Source organism: Seriola dumerili, unplaced genomic scaffold, assembly GCF_002260705.1.
Source record: "Seriola dumerili isolate Sdu_G_001 unplaced genomic scaffold, Sdu_1.0 BDQW01000068.1, whole genome shotgun sequence".
Taxonomy (NCBI): domain Eukaryota; kingdom Metazoa; phylum Chordata; class Actinopteri; order Carangiformes; family Carangidae; genus Seriola; species Seriola dumerili.
In genome coordinates this window covers 14,098,193-14,117,162 of record NW_019174323.1, presented here as the reverse complement: position 1 = coordinate 14,117,162, position 18,970 = coordinate 14,098,193, and the positions used below count along the sequence as shown (strand labels likewise).

Genomic DNA, 18,970 nt, shown 5'->3' with positions numbered 1-18,970 from the left:
GAATTACAATTGTGTAGCTACTCAGCTGTCAGCTCCAGGGCTGGTATTGTGTACAAAAATAAAAATGATATTTCATCTTAGCCTGCAGGCAACAGGTTAATAACACATGATAAAACAGAGTAAAGCCTGATTACTCTGGACACTGGATGAAGCAGACAGGACGATGTTTGATCCAGGCGGCTTCTATTGTCTGTTCATCAGACACACTGCTGTATAACTTTATGACACAGACGGCAGAAAAAGCAAAGATGCAGCTTCTGTTCGTCACCCACAAGTTTCTGACCGGGACTTTTTGTAGCCTAACTTTGGTTTTATTCCAAATTCTGTGTGAAGCTCAGATGAGCAAGAAGAAACCACCATGGCTGAGTGTGACGGTTAAAGCATTCCCTTCGTCTCTTTTAATGGTAGAAGACACATACTGTAGGAAGGAGTCAAATCAAGAGCTGCTACTTTAACGTCTTGCAGAAAAAATATATTGACTTTTTATTTCTAGATGGGACTTAGAGTTTTACCCATCAACTTAAATACAGCTGTGTGTCTTTTTGGAAACCATCATGTAGCAGCTGTGACCAGATCTGCAATGGCTTACTTTACCTGTGGTGGTTGCTGCTTGCCTTGCACACACAGTTGGCTTATGTTTTATAAAGATTTTGATGTTATTTTCTTAAAAAAAAAAAAGAAACCAAACATGTTATGATTATTCTGTTACTGTCGTGGAGTATGTGCAATGATTACTGTTGTAAATAAGGGAAAAATGTGGATCGCTTGTAAAAGTCTTGTGGTTGAAATGCTAAAACTGAACCTTCCTCTTTCTCAGGAGAATGTTGTCTTGTTGTCTACTTCCTTTGGACTGATGTTAGCAGAATGACCGAGCAGTGAGAAAAACACTCGTCAAAAACACTATATTTTGTTATAAATCTGTAAAGATATTAGTATTATACAGCAAGTGTAGTGGCTGTTTGCGGTGATATCTAACGGTGGAATAGTGTTTGACAAAGAGCAATGAATTTAAAATATAGTTTTCCATTAATACATATTCATAGACCATACACACTGCTGGATTGCATCTGTTCAGACGTTAGTTTATGTTAACAGCTGCCTAAATTCACCCATATGGTGAGTAACTGTCTAAATATGATGCAGCATTTGTAAATGTTGAAAGTGTACAGAGATCCGTCTGTATTATCTGTGAATAACTAACGTCAAACTGTGTTACTGTGTAGTGAGCAACACATTAATGCTGTTGACATTGTGGAGTACAATTCTCAAGTGTTATGCATGGTCAAAATAACAGTCCTTGTCAATAAATAAACGTGTTTATTGATGATAACTTCTCAAATATCTTCTCCTCTCCTGGTGTTTTTCACTACAGTGTCCTCCAAAAGAAAAAAAAACTTCAAACATACAATTTAAACATCATCTCTGCCTTCCAGCCACTGTATGAGTGCACGGCCTGTAAGAAGTAAATCGTGTTCTCAAATGAACAAACAGACTTTCTAGCTTCAACATTTCAATATTTAGGTTTGCTGCTTGCCTTCTTTTTTTTTTTTTTTCTTCCTGAATGTGACAGTTATGACTAGAGGCTACTAGAGCAGGTTTCTCAACAGAAAATACTCGAGATCACAAGATAACACAAAGGAGAACAAGTCCCTGCCTCAGCTCAAACCATAGACGACGACAAGAAGAAGAAGAAGAAAAAAAAAAAAAAGGCAGAATGGTGAAAGATTAGCCCTTCCTCTCTGAGTACAATAACAAATGAGTCTTTTCACTTCACAACCACGGTCCATGTCCAGTCTGCACACTTTGTGTCTGCGAGGCGAACGGTCCTGAAAGTTCTCGACATATCACCTCTTGAATGTTCAAGCATGTGTTTATTGTCAGACACCACAGATGTGGAACAGCTCCTGGTTCCTACAGAAGACACCGCTTCTGACCAGACCTCAGAGCAGCGTGAGCACCGTAGGAACTGGCTATAGTTTCAGATTTGGCCCTAGAAGTCTCTCTCCACACACACACACACACACACACACACCTTTCTGCCGTGGAGACCAGCCTCCGTGTGCTCTCCTGGTCTCCGAACCACCTTGCAGCCACTGTTAGCTGCCCTGGCTGAAGCTGTGCATGTGGGTGAGATACTGGGTGAGACCCTCCTCCCCTTCCTCCTCCAGGTGCTGTTGGTAGCACTGGAGAAGCTTGGCGGCGCTGGCCTCTGATTGGACCCCGCCGGCCGGCAGGCAGGCCCCTGACATGTCCAGGACGATGGTGGTCAGAGCTTTGATGTAATTCTTAGCCAGGGTCAGTGTCTCGATCTTGGACAGCTTCTTGTCAGTCTTCACATGAGGGATGGCCTCGCGCAACGCTTGGAAGGCGTTGTTGAGTTTGTGCATGCGCTGGCGTTCCCGCTCGTTGCTCTCCAGTCGGCGGACGCTGCGTTCTTTGGTGCTGGAGCCATGTTGTCTCCGCCGCCGCCCTCCACCCACTCCTCCTTGACGCTTCCTGTCCCCGCTCCTCAGCGACCCCCTCCAGGAGCCGCCGATCCGCACTGAGGCCTCTGAGCCTTCCTGCTCACTAGAGCCAGGCTCTGGTTCTGTGTCTGCTTCTAGTTCTGGCTCCGGGTCAGACCAGGTCCTCCTGGATGGTTTCACAGCCTTCCCTTTGGACTTCATCCTGCTGCCACCTTCCCCTCTCTCTCTCTCTGTCTCTCTCTCTCTCTCTCTCTGACAGTGTAGATCTCACAGCTTCAATAGGCCTGGAAGAAAAGACATGAATGTTAAGAGACAAGGAGAACAAGCTGAAAATCTTTAAATTTTTTCTCTCAGTCAGCCTGTAATCCCCAATTTACTGTGTAAGCCTCTCTCCAATTCAAACAGCCTTGCATCCTGTTGTATCTAATCAGCCTCTTGCAGTGTGAAAACCCCATGATGTTGGTCTGTTAATCTATGCCTCCCTTATCCCCACAGTCCTGAGATAATGTCCATTTCAAGGTTACACTCACAAAAACACAGAGACCAGCCAGCAGCAGCAGTGCTCTTTAACTTCACTTGAACCAGAAAATGGTTTGGCTTGAAACACTGGAGCCGATGAATCAGTAAATAAACGTCCCGGTGTCAGTGACTATTACATGTTGAAATATGCTGTTGTGAATTCACAAGCAATGGAAATGTCTTTAAACCATATTATCAAATATGCTGATATTAAAACTTATTAGATAAAGCTGTTTTACACAGATTAGTGTAAACACCAAAAAATAAAAGGACAGGGTGATTCACCATCCCTTTAGTTTTCCCCTTCCCTCTTTATTTCCCTAACCCAAGTTTAATCACCCCAACGGTAGTGTCAGAGCTGATATGAGATAAACAGGCACCAGTCAAATTCACCCACTGTAGTAAATGATACACAGGGCAACAACGAGAGTGAATTAAACACCACGAAATTAACTTCTTTTTTTAAATAAATAAAAAGCCTTACCTTGGAAGTTAAACTAACTTTCCTCCTCCTTTTACAGAAAAAGCGTCACCATGCAGACGGTCAGTGAAAGCACCATCACATAGAGGAACGAGCAGCGGAGCGTCACCGAGCCGCGCACTCACTCAGACAACTGTCACATGTGAGCTACCTGTAGCTGACTGATGTACACGTCGCGCTGCTCAGCCAATCACAGAGCAGGCTCGCTCCCTGCGGCTCCTCGCTCTGTCCGCAGCTGCCAGCAGCCTCCTCTTCCTCCTCCCACTCCTCTTCTTCCTCCTCCTGCTGCACAGCCACAGTGTCACAGCAGTAAAAAAAAACCATGTAGCCCTCATAATTACTTAAATTAAGATTTGTTTTAATTAAGTTATCTGCTAGCCCAAGACTTAGTGGTTGAACAATTATCCAGATCATTTGCTTAGGCAAAATAAACGTTGTAGTTCTCACAAATGGCAATACTACACTGCAGAAATACTCCATTACATGTTAAAGTCCATTCAAAATTGTACTTAGAAATACAGAAGTAAGCTATGAGTAAGACAAAGTATAAAAAGTTCAACTATTCATCATGCTGTTAATATCATATCATTATTATTGATGTTATAGATTTTAGAAGTGGAGCAAATTTTAATCTATAAGAGTTCATCATCATATTTTATAGACCGATCACATATTTTATGTGTGAAATATTCTCTAAAGTAACTAGTAGCCTAACAGCTGTTATATGAAGCAAAGTAACAAGTACAAAATGACTTTACACCACTGATGATAGCTGATATCTGTGTAGCATCAAGGATCACCCACAAAACATGCAACGACTCAGTGTTTTTCCTCTCATTATTACTACTGCTGAAGTAGAAATATCATCATATTAGCATCATGGCGTCACGATATCAAGTAAAAGCCACATTAATAAACATCATTTAATTGTGGTTTAAAAGAAATGAAAATGAATGTGCATGTTTTGGATGAAAATGAAAAGCCTCCTCAGAGAGATACTGAAGGTGGCAGATATCATGACTCGTCACTACATGTTTTTAAAGTGATATCGTCCCCAATCTACAGTATGATGAAAAAAATGTATTTCCATGTCTGGAGTGAAATTTCAATGTGCTTCTTACTTTAAATATGAGCATACTGTGTCACTCTTCTACACATTGCTCTTCCACAGTGCTACAGTCCATGTCCAAGAAGTGTTTTCTCACCTGAATTGCAGGTGAACTGATCTTGTTTTGGCCTGCTGTGAGGAGTGAAGCGAGACGGTTAAAAGACAGTAACACTGCGTTTTGGTTCCCCGTCCACTCCTTTAACGCTGAGCAGTTAACATAATTTCCATTGTGGCTTATCACCTCCCTCTGCTTCATTTGAATACAGTCCTCCAGGCTTCACCTGAACGTACAGACGCATGGCCAGGTCTCATTTAAATTACGTCACATTATTTACTTTTTGTTTTTTCTTTTTTTGTTTTTTGCTCTGCAGTGCTTCTGTGAAGAGAGGGTAACGTAGACCGCTGGACGCCCCCAAACTACAGTTGAACTGAGTAAATATCCAACATAATTAACATAATTAACACTTTTTGAATAATCACCAACACACCCCTGCCACACATGGATGTGTGATCGGCTGTAATCTTGCTTTGTCTGTTTGACCTGGGGCCTCAAACACAACTGTTGGCAGTTGGGATTATTGCCCTTTCCTACTGTGGCAGATAGTGGAGTCCTGAGACGGGGCAGGGGTATGGAAGTGCCATATACTGAACATTCATGTAGTTAAGTAGCACTAGTAGTAATCACAGTTTCTTCTGGGTCAGTTTTAGAAATGTTTATTCCCTTTTTTAGAAAATGCTCATCATGATCATCTTATCTTAATATTGCAGTAAAAGTAACTGATTTAAACACATTTTTTAGAAAAGTAGCTGTTATGGGCAAATAGACCTGCTCTCATTTATCATTTTGATTTCTTTTTTGTTGATCATTAGTTTGTTGTTGTTATCTATTATCACAGATAGACTAACCTTACGTTTTCTTCACAAACGCCTCGGAAATACAGAAGAGATAGATAAGAACGCTTCCCACGCCATCGCTCAACATGTCAAGGAGCCCCACCCCCTTAGCCCCACCCCTTTTTGCTCTTGCAGTGGAGCCTCTGACCGAGGTCATCAGACAGGGCCCAACCATCAGAAGTGTAAATGTAGGTTGAGCCCAACATAAAATCTCCCTTTATGTGGACAACGTCTTGCTTTATGTATTAGAGCCCGTGACTTCTGTTCCACATCTTGTTCATATCATCAGTTTTCTGGTCTTTAGTGATGCCAGTGAGCCGCCTCAGAGATGTTTGAGGCCAGTTTGAACCCTCCTCTAGACGGGCTCCACCTCCCGTACGACTGCTCGGCAGTCTCTGTTATTAAAATGAACGTCCCGCCCAGATTACTGCCCCCCCCCTACAGATGATCCCTTTGTTTATAATTCAAGGTCACACTGCTTTCCTGCCGGGTATGATGGACTTCCCATGGGATAAAGAAAATGTGTGTTTATTTGAGGGTGCATCCTTTTTGTTGTTTGAACAACTTCAAGAAAACTACAGTCTCCCCAGACATGATTTTTTTTTAGACTCCTCCAGATTCGAGATTTCATAACTAGTAAAACTCCTTTTAGTATTAATGCTCAGAGGTGGAACAGCTACTTCAACTAAACAATCCATAACTCATCTCTTCTATAACGTCTTAACCTAAGTGATGTGTTGAATGCACAGGATGTTGCACAGACATGGTAAAATGAACATGGTGTGAACACTGATGAGGATAAACGGAGTGAGATATGGGACCGTGCAGAGCAGATATCAGTGTGTGACTGTCGCAGTTTAAAATCCCCAGCTTCCACCTTTGTGCTTAAAATGTAAAATCCCAGTATATAGGGTCTTACACTCATTGTGTCTCTGTGCTAAAGCCCAAGCACACTGGATGGATGTGTGGTTTTGCATATGAACCCTGTCTCTTTGCTCCAGGGGCATCCGAGGCAAAACTGCCCCCCCACCCCCTTTTGTTCCTTGCTTATGCACTGTAAGTGTAATGCCCCTTTTGTCACTGGGCTTTTATTATCATACCTTGACTTTTGTTTTAATCTTAAAAAAAACACCTATGCAGGAAAAATATTAGTGAACATATATCACAAAATACTTCAAATGCATTTTTAAATGCAACAATTTCAAGGCTAAGTGGCACGTTAGCTTGAAAGTCGGGAAAACGAAACATCCGAAAATACTTTGGCGATAATAAAATCAAACTTTATGGAAGCTGACAGTTAAAAGCATTTCATGAATGAAGTCAAAGGATTTGGCTTTTAGCAACATTAACACTTGTGTTTAAATATTGTGAATAACAACAATAATTTACAGGTGTGTTGTTCCCAGTTCTCAGAAGCAAACACTTTTAGCATGTGTCCTTGAACAGCTTGTGTGTGTGTGTGTGTGTGTGTGTGTGTGTGTGTGTGTGTGTGTGTGTGTGTGTGTGTGTGTGTGTGTGTGTGTGTGTGTGTGTGTGGTGTGTGTGTGTGTGTGCTTGTGAACACTAAGACTGGTCCTGCCAGGTTTCCTTTCCTCCTCAGGTACACTGTATCTAATCAACCAAACCTCGCTGATGCTGGCTCTGTGGAAACATTATCTATTACTTTTAGTTTGTTCAGTTTCTGCCTCCATTGGCCCTAAGGCTTACACTGTTTATTTAGCCGCAGCCGCTGATAAATTCTGAGCTGAATACACTTCAGTAATGAGGCAAGTAAACAGGGCCTCCACAAGCATGCTCTGTTTGAGCAAAACAAACTGTATAAACAACATATACTCGACCAGATTAACCTGGAATTGGTTGAATCCGACAATTTAAAGATAGAAGTGGGATTTCAGACACAGATGACAATTTATTAAACTTGTGTAAGTTGGAAATGAACACATTTGTGTCACTGCTTCACAGCTCAGGTCCAAGGACACAAGCTGGCGTGAGTAGCAGCTCCCAAAGAGGTTTGCAGCTGGAAAGGTACCAGCGCTGTTACGCAACTGGCTGTTCTTTCACATCCGAGCCAGTGGTCATGTCATACCAACAACTGTTAAAGCTGAATGCACTGTCACACAGTCCTGCGTGGCTGTGATGTCATGAACGGCAGGTGCTTTGAATCCATTTGGGGCAGAGAGGAAAAGATAGGGAAAAAAAAAAAAAAAAAAAGCCATTAAAATCCCTGACTCATCATAAAAGAGGAGGGAGGTGGGGAGATGAGTTAGAGGTGAGGAGGACGAGATCTGGACGATTAGTCAGTTTTTCCATTAGACCAAGGCCGGCTGTCTGAAAGAAAAACAAGTGTGGATGTCACATTAGACCATGGTGACAGTGAGACGGCCTCTGGCTGAAGACAGACGGTGCGATAGAAAGGCTGCGGTCGGCTGCCACTGTGTCGTAAAAATCAGCAACCACAGCTCAATACGTGTGTGTGCGTTTATGTGTGTCACTAACCGTTTATCTCACAGCTCAAGGTCTGACTCAGTGACATGGGTGAGGAACAGGGAGGTTTGGGACAGAAAGTAACGCTCCGGCCTGGACTGAGCAGCCCAGCTCTGTGTCGGCAGGGAGAGGCTGTAGCGCCGAGAGCGACCGACACGCTGAAAATGGCAGTTCTTCTCCAAAGCTGAGAAGTCGTCTTCCCACTCCAAGCCTGCAGGCGAAACCAACCAAACACACAATTAGTGACAATGAGCTGCCAACAGCCTGCAGCGTCTGGGTTTAGCAGGACATACAAACACTGAAGTTTGTTAACCTTTGCAGTGTCCCGCCCTGATCTTCTTACTTTGTCATAAGCTTTTGTTTGAAATGGATAAAACTGTTTTTTCCCCCCAACATAGTCAAATAAGTTTTAATGTCAAAATATTTATTTATTTATCAGTAAATGACAAAAATGATTATTATGTGAAGATGTAAGCTATTTTCTTAGCTGCACCTGTATAGGCAAAAATATTTCCAACCAATAACAAAGTAAATTCTTTTCTTTCTTTTTTTTTATATAATAACTGTGTTTTGAATTCAACATCCTGTTACTCCCAGAATGCATCATGATATTGAAGGTAGATGCTCATTTCAGTGCAATATACTGGCACAGACTGCAAACAGTGACTCCCTGAGAGGAAAAAAATCAAAGTTGCAACATGCCGCCGTTACAAGTAAAAGTCCTGCACTGAAAACGTTACTTACAGAAAGTTAAATTGTTGTTGGTAAAAATGTACTTAAAGTATCTAAAGTCAAAATTATTCAGTGTTCTGTGAGTGTTATTCTATGATATATTTAATGTTTAGATTAATTTAGTTTAATCTGTAACAATCCTTCATATTTTATGTGATTTCCACGTTATTCTTCTGTAAAATCTTAATGTCTAAAGTAACTAAATAATCTAATTATTGTACTTGAATAAAAAGTGAAATACTTGAAATCGAAGTATAAACTGGTCTGAAGTACAGTAGCACAGTATTTGAGTTTGCGTACTGTCTGCCACAGCAAGATGGTCTTCAGTAATGTTACATATACACAATTTGTAGTTAATGGGATAAACCATGCAAAACAAGTGGCATGGTCCGTCAGAGTTGTACCACTGTCGTCTGATGTGACATCTGGCAGGTTGCAGAAAGAGCTGCGTGGCAGAGATGTGCAGGGCTCAGAGTGCAGCTCCACGGTGGGCCTCTCCTACGAAGAACAACAGTGGGTGATGGCTGGAGAGCAGGGAGGTTTCAAGCATCAGAACCTTGATTTACCATTAGTAAAATGATCTATTATCTAAAATAGATAAGTAAAGTATTTACCCCTTAAAGCACCTGAAGATGGCAAAATGACAAAATCAGACTGCATCACTCATAGTAAGAAGCTGATTGAGAAGATTCATTTTCACAGTATATAGACCTTTACACCTTCGCACCCTCAGCGGGAAACAAAGCTCAAGCAACAACCAAGCCACAGTGTTCATGACAGCGGGAGATCAGTACCTGATCAAACAGGTAGACCGTGACATCATCATCGAAGGACACACTCTTCCTCATCTTCACATTGCTGTCCCTTCCAGACGAGTCTCCAGGACATTTGTAGTTCTGACAGGATTTTAAAAGACCCTTACGAGTGCGAATATTAAAATTGTCTCTGACGACTGTTTCATTCTGATCATCCTCATAATTGTTGTTGGGATCAGAGGGCGGGTGGGCCGTGGGGTCTTTTAAATCAGGTGACACATTGTTGTTATCACTGATATGACAACCAGTGTTCCCTATGAATGTCCTACAATCTCGAGTGTCGCAAATGTCACTAAAAAGTGGTGCTGGTATGTCCTCACCACAGAAAATGAAAAACCTATCAGGCTGATCCATTGATGTAGTTTGCTGCTGGGTTGTCAAATTTACATTCTTTGTGATCAAAGAGAAAATATCCTGCATGTTTAAGATAAGTCTTGTCCATGGGGTCTCCTTTGGGCGCTCTGAGACAGAAGAAGCTAAAGATGTAAGTGCTGACTGCTGGACTGGCTCCTCTGGAAGACAACAGTGTTGAGGAGACAGAGAGAAGGATGATGACCGTGTTGCCAAACTCGATCTGCGGTCAGCGTTCCTCCACAAGTTAAGGGCTGCCCTTCCTCTTTGGTCACGGATACAGAAGCATGTGATTGGCTGCTGCTTCTCATCAGACAAGATCATCTGACCTGGAGATATCCAAAACTGGAGCTCTTCATCCCTGTATGAATGAGTCACAGTGTCTCAGTGGCATTTAATTTGATTCAGTTCATCATCCTGTGATGCACAAGTGAAGGAAATCAAACTATTTTAGGACCACATTATAAATTTCAGTGTGATAAACATCAGTACTGAGAGCTTCAAAAATATTATTTTTGACCCCTGGTCCCTTTTTCCTATTAGTATTAATAACAGAATCACTAATTAATCAAAGATCTGGAAACACTGAGAAAAGATTGGGCAATAAACATGTTAAACCATTCATAGAGGTTATAAACAAATGTCAGGCCAAGCTTATTTGAACATAAAACCAAAGTTTTGCAGCTTTCAATTTGTCCTACAATACTTGCTGTAGTTGTGCTCATACTGTTTTCCTGTTCAGTGAGGGATTGCTCACCAAAACAGTCTGGCTAAACTGTGTTTACAACCTGTCTGATCGTGTGACTGCTCATGTTTCTTGCCCCTTATGACTTTGTGAACATGATCCCAGATCTCAGCAATTAACAAGCATAAAGCTGGTAAGTATAAACTTATCACAACCGATGCAAATGGACAAAACTACAAAAATAAGACCCAAGTTGTATTAAACCAGAATTATAATGTACTTTAAAAGGGGCAATTTAGCCCTGATGTTATTATAATATGGAAATTAGTGAGTTAAACTTAGATAAATAGTAGATAAATACATTTGAGATTTAATATTACTGTGTGTTCATTCAAGAGGGCTAATATTTAGCTTGGTTAGCGTAGTTATCACATACAGTAAGTAATCGTGTAAGTGGAATGGAGACAGATTATCTGCCAATAAACTACCAGTTTTAAAGAGCACTTGTAGAAGCTGTAACTGTCTCTAAAGGAGAATCACCACTCTGACTTCAGGCACTCGAAGCTTTTCGTTAGTGTTATGCCCGTCACTGACAGTGGCTACATGTTTAAAGTGGGAACCAATGGGCGCTCAGTTGTTGATGGTGTGTGTTGATTGGTATGATAATTGCGCCTGTGACCTTTATGGTCTCTGTAACATGGAGACACTATTTCAACACAATTCAGCAAACTTCGGCTGAAGATGATATGTGGGCCTTGCCTAAAGAGGACCTGCTCTTACATACAAATATAATTCCATTTCACAGTCTGTTTTGTCTTTTCTTAATCCACTGAATATGTGAAGAGGCCAGACTGCCCGTCAGTGTCTGTTAACAACAGGATGTACTAAAACTGATTTGTCAGCCTTCGTCCAATGGATGAAACAGCGCGCACACAAACGCACGCATGCACACAAACACATACATTATTTGGCCAGTCACTCCTGTGCTTGAATAAATATCGGGGCCCATCCATCCGCGGAGACAAAGACGCAATAGGAAACTTTCACCGCTCTGCAGTAACCAAGCAACCGCTGGATGAGTGACTCAGGAAAGGAAGAGAGGAGCTGACTCACAGCAGCTGTGACGTAAAGGATGTAAAAGGAAACACACACACACACACACACACGCACACTACTGTATGGTCTCACAGACACAGGAACACACACACACACACACACACACACACACACACACACACACACACACACACACGTATGCAGTAGGCCATGAAGCTTGTAATCTGCCCTGTTTCAGGTAAATTAACACCTCACTGTGTAACAGGTGGAGGGGCTCAGGGAAGGACAGTTAATAAGACCAAACAGCCAAAACAGGAACAAGACCTCTTAGGTCCCACCATATCCAGAGAGGAGGACACACACATGTCAAACCCTCTGTGTCTCCATCAGACCATCAGTACACCACAGTAACAGAAATCAAAATGATACCGTTTCTTGTTTCCTTTGTCACTGCATCTCCTTGTAGAAAGGCATTTCAAACCGTCCAATGAAATCGTCAATGCAGCTCCACCCCTGAAGTATTCTAACTCTGTAGAAATAAAGAGAGGAACATGGTTATCAACTGATTCGCCTCGCTCCGAAATCTTGCTGCATCATGATGCTGCAAAAAATGTGTTGCAATATGCTTAATCTCTCTGCATCCACCATGCATGACACCAGCACATTTCTCCTCCTACCTTGCATTCTGTGAGCCCCGCTCATTCCCCCCGGCTTTTACTGCACGACAGAAAGCTCATCGAGGGCACCGCAAGACACAAGCTAAACATATGGACGGAGAGAGGAGACAGAGAGATGCACAGAAAAAGAGGGGAGGGGGGGGGGGGATCCAGCAGGATAGAGATTGAAAGAGTCAGGGGGAAAATGAAATGAGGGGAGTAGATCAGAGGAGGAAAGGGGGGGGGGGTGATAGGACAGTGAAGGAAGGCGATAGAGAGGAAGAGGTATAAATGGATGGGAGGACAGAGAGAGGACAAAGAGCTCACATGTACAGCACACTCCCGGGAGGCTGCTGGACTTTCTGCAGAGTGCAAGATGGGGATCAATAACTTCTCTGGTCTAATGTAACGCGGCTGTCTGTGCTGATAGAGCGTCACTGTCACATAGGCAACCGTTACTGTCTATTATTCTCATGTGAATACCAGTGTGACTGTAGCAGTAAAACTGGAAACTGTTATATTAATTACAAGTTTGCCATGCTTATGTTTTATGTCAGTACACTTCTCTGTTTGATCAAAGATCCAAAGAAAACTATTTTATCTCAAAATGAGCCTTCCATCATTAAAGAAAGAGTAAAATCCATTTCAAAGTTATTATACGTTATACATTACATTATTCTTATATCCCACGCCTTCAAGCCATCAGATACTGAAGGAACTGTTGGGGAGATGTGGCCATTTCAACACATAGTGCCCAAGTTGCAAGGGTTCAAAAGCAACTGAACTTGGCTACTAAATGTTTCTCGTGTAATTGTGGTTTGAACATTAGTTCATGCACGGAAAGAGCTCACGTGTGGCTGAGAGTTGAACGACCTCACCACCGAGGAGGATGTAAGGCTGACATGTTTCCTTGTCAACGATCAATAGAAGAGTTCATGACCAGAATCTCAGAAGATTCACTGCAAGGTGCAAAAGCAGAAAAGCAGAAAGGCCAGGCAGCAATTCACAAAAACACAGAAACCTCTCTGCAACAAAGTTTTATGAACTGATGAAACAAACAAAAAAACAACTTTATATAAATGTTGGGAAGAGTGGTCTTGTGGTCTTAAGAGTGTATATTTTAGGGATTTGTGGGTAAGTATCTTGGGAGTGTTTTTTGTGCATGATCTCACCAGATGCAACGGTGAGCATTAGCTCCCTCTAGAGGTTAAAAGCAGAATCGCAGAGAGAACTGCAGTCGAGTCTTCAGCTTGTTCTCAGGCTGTAAAAAAGAAAAACTCAGCTGGCAGTGAGGCTTTTTAAATTTGGCTAAGAAACATCAGACTGACACTGATTCAGCTATCACAACTTTTACTGATAGAAATGAAAAGGCAACTGATGCATCTTGGGTCATTACTGCAACTATAAATCTAACTAGTATCACAATTCCTACTGCTACTGCATACACTGCTTTGTTTCTGCTGCTGCTGTCAGTTGTACTATAATATCATTCATCACTAGTATCGTCATTAGTAACTTTATTATATAGGATGTTCCTGCTGGTACAGTCGTCCCCCTGGCAACAAAATCACTGATGCTGGAGTTCTGCTTTACACACCCAGACAGCATCAGGATGTTGTTCCCAGGAGGCGACAACGTCACCATTCAGTCCATCTCTGGTTCCCGAGACAGAGGGGAAACGAGGGGGGAAGAGACGGGTGATAAAGCAGGAAATAGGAAAAGAGACATAGAGATGGACAGATGGTGTTTCCATTCAGAATTCCTGTCTTCGGGACAGGAATTCTCCTCTCCCTTCTCTTCATTTTTATGCAGACGTCCTCCATCGTGTCACCCAGCAACCTGCAACTTACAGTGTTTCAGTGTAGTCAACTCTTTTTTCACCCGACTTAGCAGAACATATGAGGATGTGGCACAGTCAGGGAACTGTGGGCCTTCTCACTGTCACAAAATGTGAGCCGGTTCCGGTCTATTTCACATTCTATTTTCACATTGGAGTTATGATTGATGTCTCCTGTCTGAGTTTCTCATAATCTGATATCTCAACAACTTGTGTATCTAAATGTCAGATGAATGAGTGATACGCCTTTGGTTTCAGGCCATCTGACTGACTGGGAAGAAGCTGAGGGAGCCTAACAGTTGTGTTTTATTATCTGATGTAGTTTATTTAAGCAGGGCAAAGCACTGGACATATTTTCTCCACTGATCTACGCTTCTTCTTTAGCCAAGGGTATGCTGAAAGACGACTTGCCAACTCTCTCGTCATGACTACAGAGGACTGGCTCGATTCCCCGCAGCGCGCAGGGAAACCCGACCTCACGGCGCATCAGCAGGTGAACTAGGAAAAAGAATGTGTCTGTTGCACTAAAGAGGGTGAGGACAAGCCTAAGCAACGAGGTGACACTTCAATTTGAATTTTTTTAATTAACTGGTTTGGGCTTTCTGTGTCTCTCTGCTCCAATTGAGTTGTAACCTGCACGGTATATGCCAGAAGAACTGTGCAACTATCCTTTTACACTGCAGGCGCAGAATCATCATATCCACCCGGCAGACGGCAAGTGACACCAAACAATCCGTGAGAGGAGGGTAATTGGAGATCATTGGGCTTATTCTGAGCATGCCAAATACACCATGCTTGAAGACTCGAGAGGAACATATGGAGCTTCAGTCTCCGAAGTCACTGTCCGACGCCAGAGAAATTGGGCACCGCAAAGCACTATGGGTAACATGGGAAAACGAAACATCCAGTGAGGACGCCGGCGGTGCTGTTTGCAGCCTTTATTTGGACACAGCAGGGTCTCACGGCTGCAGAGGAGAGTGGCCGAGAGGGAGTGATATGTGACACTAAAATAACAGCATATAGAGTGGTAAATATGTCATGACATGCACACGTTTGTTCAAGATGCGAAGCTTCAGCAGTAATAAAACTCCAACTTCCCCTGTCGTTAACATGTAAAAGACGCAGGGGAACCTTTTTTTTTGCAGCCTTTGCATTTAAACTGACACCAGCCAGGGCGTAGCTCTGCATGTGGTCGTGAACTGACTGACTAATTTGTTGCAAATGAGCACTGGCCGAGGCCACAGAGCAGTGAGCCATGCCATTAACTCCCTTTGTAGGGAGAGAAGACTTTTCTCTTGGGTGAGAGATTATAGGGTCTTAAAAGTGTTTGCTGACAGAGTGTCTTTAATATGATGACATAAATGTGTAATCCATCTCAGATCGCTGGCTGAGTATTTATGAGCCTCTGTTGACAGCAGTACACCTGCTCTTCCCCAGTCCAGACCTGGGAACAGTGCCCACCTGAACTAGCACCACTGCTGCCAAGGGCACTGCCATATTGGGTGAACTATGAGTGTGTGTGAGTGTAAAGAAAAGAGGGGGGGGGTGTTTGTATGCTGAGGTGTAATGAAACAGAGAGGGAGCTGTGTGAGGAGGGTGGGTCTGTGTTGGTGGAAGGATTTGGTTGGATGGAAGTAGTGTGTGTGTGTGTGTGTGTGTGTGTGTGTGTGTGGGGGGGGGGGGGAAGTCTATCTTTACTCATTTCCTGGTGCTATGAGAGCACAGATTACTGAGAGTCATTTATTACTTCATCATTCACCATATAGAATCCCTTTCGTGACAGAGGGAGAAATAAATATCCCTTCAAAGAAGATGTAAATATCAGTACACAACAGTGCACAGTGGGATCAGTGAGTCACGCTACGCAGGCCATAGATCCCAAGTGTGTGCAGTCAGGGTGTTTTCATGAAGTGTCAGAGGGAATGTCACTGCCTCCATAACAATGACAGTGACAGCTGACAACAATGACTCCCACACAGGATGATGGATCATTAAAGCAGAAATATTCCCACTTATATAAATTATATAAATCTACAGCAATAACCAAAAGCTGTCAGTTGTTTTGTCACACGGTAGTAGTGTATGCTGTGATGTTACATTATGTTACGTTATGTTATGTCACCTTCTTTGTCTTTGTCTTGCTTCACCAAACAAACAAAAAAAGAAAAAGAAATATGCTCACTTCAAAGCTCTCATTTGCATGGATTTTTGTTTGAGCTGTAAGAGCTTGCATTTTTCTATTTCACTTAATACAACTTCATAAGTTCTGCAAAATGCAAAGCACAAACAAACACCCCCGAGATCCGAAGTTCATATGCATCAAGTAAAACATACTAGTTTAGAATATGCATCTAAATAAAATGGTAAAGCAGATTCACACAGAAAACTATTTCTATATACAGTATATTCATGTTAATTAAGTTTTCAGTTGTGTTTAACAAAGCATGAAAACCTAATAAATGCTTGCACCATATTCAAGAGCTACACTTACATTGATGGTGAGGGATGGTGCAGCTAGTTATGGATGGATCTGAAGGACAAATGTATTATTTCTGCAGTGTCTCCACGTATAGGTAATTACAAACCGAGAGCTACAACACAAACAAATCATCAACGTGATAACTAAAGGCAGAGATGCTGTTATTCTGTTGGTTAAAAACATCTTTGCAACGTGTCATTGCAGCTGGCTACCACTGTACGGCAGCAGAGCGACGGAGTTGGTTTAAAACACAAACACAAACTGTGAACACAACATGCAACAAAGGCCAAGAAAGACAACAGCTTTTAACACTTAACCATTATATCAGTCTGGTACTAAAACCAGTGATGAAAGGCCTGTCTCTCACTTCGTGTGCACGCATTTCAGTCTCTGCACTTGTGCCATTTAAAAGGTTGAGCAATGGGTGCGACAGTGTATGTAAACACTTACCTCATCCCGTCCTGTAATCAAACCACAGCTAAGGGACCAGCTGAGCAGGGCAAAATGATATTTCAGCAGGAACATACAGTTAACACGCAGTAGCCACACACACACACACACACACACACACACACACACACACACACACACAAGTGAGGAGGAATTTACTTGAAATGTCAGTACTGCTGGCAGGAAAAAGACGACAGGAAAAGTGTTGAAAAGCATGACCATGACCTCTGACCTGTGCCACCACACTCACACAGGCGCACACACTTGAACAGGCGCAGGCTGAGACAGCTGTGGACCTCCTCGACTGGTTTAAAGTGTTTATGGAAAGGCTTGAGACTGAACGCTCGCTGACAGAGCTCTCATTTACACACACATACACAGCCCCGATCAGATAAGAGCAGATCTGTTTCAGCGGCTAATCTTAAATGTGATGAGGTTTACAGGGGCCTGTGGCTTTGGAATATACATAAATATCTTTATTTGGGAATCAGGCACTGCCCCGGGGTATATCACACTACCTCACACTATAGAAACATGAAACAGTACACTGCACTCTCATGTCAATCCCTTACTTTTAAATGGAGACTTGTCTTAGCTGTTGTACGGGCTCTGTAACAAAGAGAATGGGCTGTTCAGGGAATATATTTTGGGAAGGGTCTTAGCTTGTCAGATCTATCGTACTATGTCCCGTACATCCATCTGTCCAACACACCTATAAATCCAGCCAGAGTCTCTCGCCCTGACACCGCTATTTTTGCTGCAACCACCCAGCTGCCCCGCCTCAGAGACTTCCGAGGGAGTCCCTGACTCCCCCTCCCAAACCCATCAACCCCCTCACCCTGTACTGTCCCAGCACAAATCCTATCACTTGCATCTTAAGCTGGCTGGTATTCATCAGGCCCCTGATCCAGTTGCACAGCAGCAAACACATTTAAGTCAAAAATGTAATGAGTCAGGATTTCCCCTTAGTTACAGCTCAAACAGATGAGAAATAGAGTGGCCAGGACCAAGCGCAATGGAAACAGCTTGATCTCTATGTATTTAACATGTATCTCATAATGTACAGTCGCTCTACCAGGCTCTGACACACCACACAGGTGTTTTTCTATGTGAAATTGGAAAGCTTGACAGTGTTATGCTAAATATGAAGCTACCTCCAGTGGTAGGCTAATGTAGCTTAGCATAAAAACTGGAAACAGCTAGCAGTGGGTTATGTAATTCCTTGGCCAGAGTTCTCTGGAGTCTCCCCTGGTTGTCTGGCAACTTGCCCGGGTCAAAAAATAGTTTGGCACACAACCTCTTGTAAAACAGTGACTTGTTGTTTGTCCACTTTGGTTTTTCTATGGATTAAACAAACAAGATATAATGTGTGAACTTAGTGCTCTTTAGAGGTGCTGATAGGCAGATACTGTTACCACTGAACAGAGCAAGGCTAACTGTTTCCCCCACTTCCAGTCTTGCAAGCAAAGCTGGGCAGGTCAGCTGCTAGCATCCAGACACGAGAGTGAGCGTTCTCATCCAACTCCTCGCGAGAAAACAAATAAGTATGTTCCTGAAAAAAGTCAAAGTATCCCTTTAACTTATGTAGATGTTCAATGAAACATCGTCAGGATGGTTAGACAACTTTCGGTTTGCCACCTGTATCTTTTCCATTTATTACTAAATAATCATTTAATGGTAAAGTGACAGAAAACTTGTTTTTTTTTTTCTTGTCACTTGCCTGAAGTTTGCCGCAGGCCAACACTGAAGCATAGAAAATTATAGAGAGACAGAGAGACAAAGTGAGATTAAAAAGTGTAATTATGCTGTTGGTTGGGAGAGAAACCCAACAAATATTATTTTCTGGGTAAAATGAAGCTACTGAACTTACTTCAGGCACACTCGCACTGAGTCAAACACATAGTTAAATTCCTTTATTGCGTTAGGGCATATCGGAGTAAAATATGGAACAAAAAAAT

At 42.5% G+C, this 18,970-nt stretch overlaps 1 protein-coding gene across 1 annotated transcript; it reads right to left on the bottom strand.

Moving 5' to 3' along the window:
• Positions 1–1,529: 1,529 nt before the first annotated feature.
• bhlha15 (basic helix-loop-helix family member a15) lies at positions 1,530–3,588 on the bottom strand. The gene is made up of 2 exons (XM_022742593.1): positions 3,469–3,588; positions 1,530–2,749 (listed from the first exon to the last, which is right to left on the bottom strand). Exon 2 carries the CDS (start codon positions 2,664–2,666, stop codon positions 2,097–2,099), a length of 570 nt encoding a protein of 189 aa, XP_022598314.1. The 5' UTR covers positions 2,667–2,749; positions 3,469–3,588; the 3' UTR covers positions 1,530–2,096.
• Between the last annotated feature and the right edge of the window lie 15,382 nt (positions 3,589–18,970).

Excerpts from the sequence above, each read along its gene's own strand:
- bhlha15 (XM_022742593.1), bottom strand. The coding sequence starts at position 2,666 with ATGAAGTCCAAAGGGAAGGCTGTGAAACCATCCAGGAGGACCTGGTCT.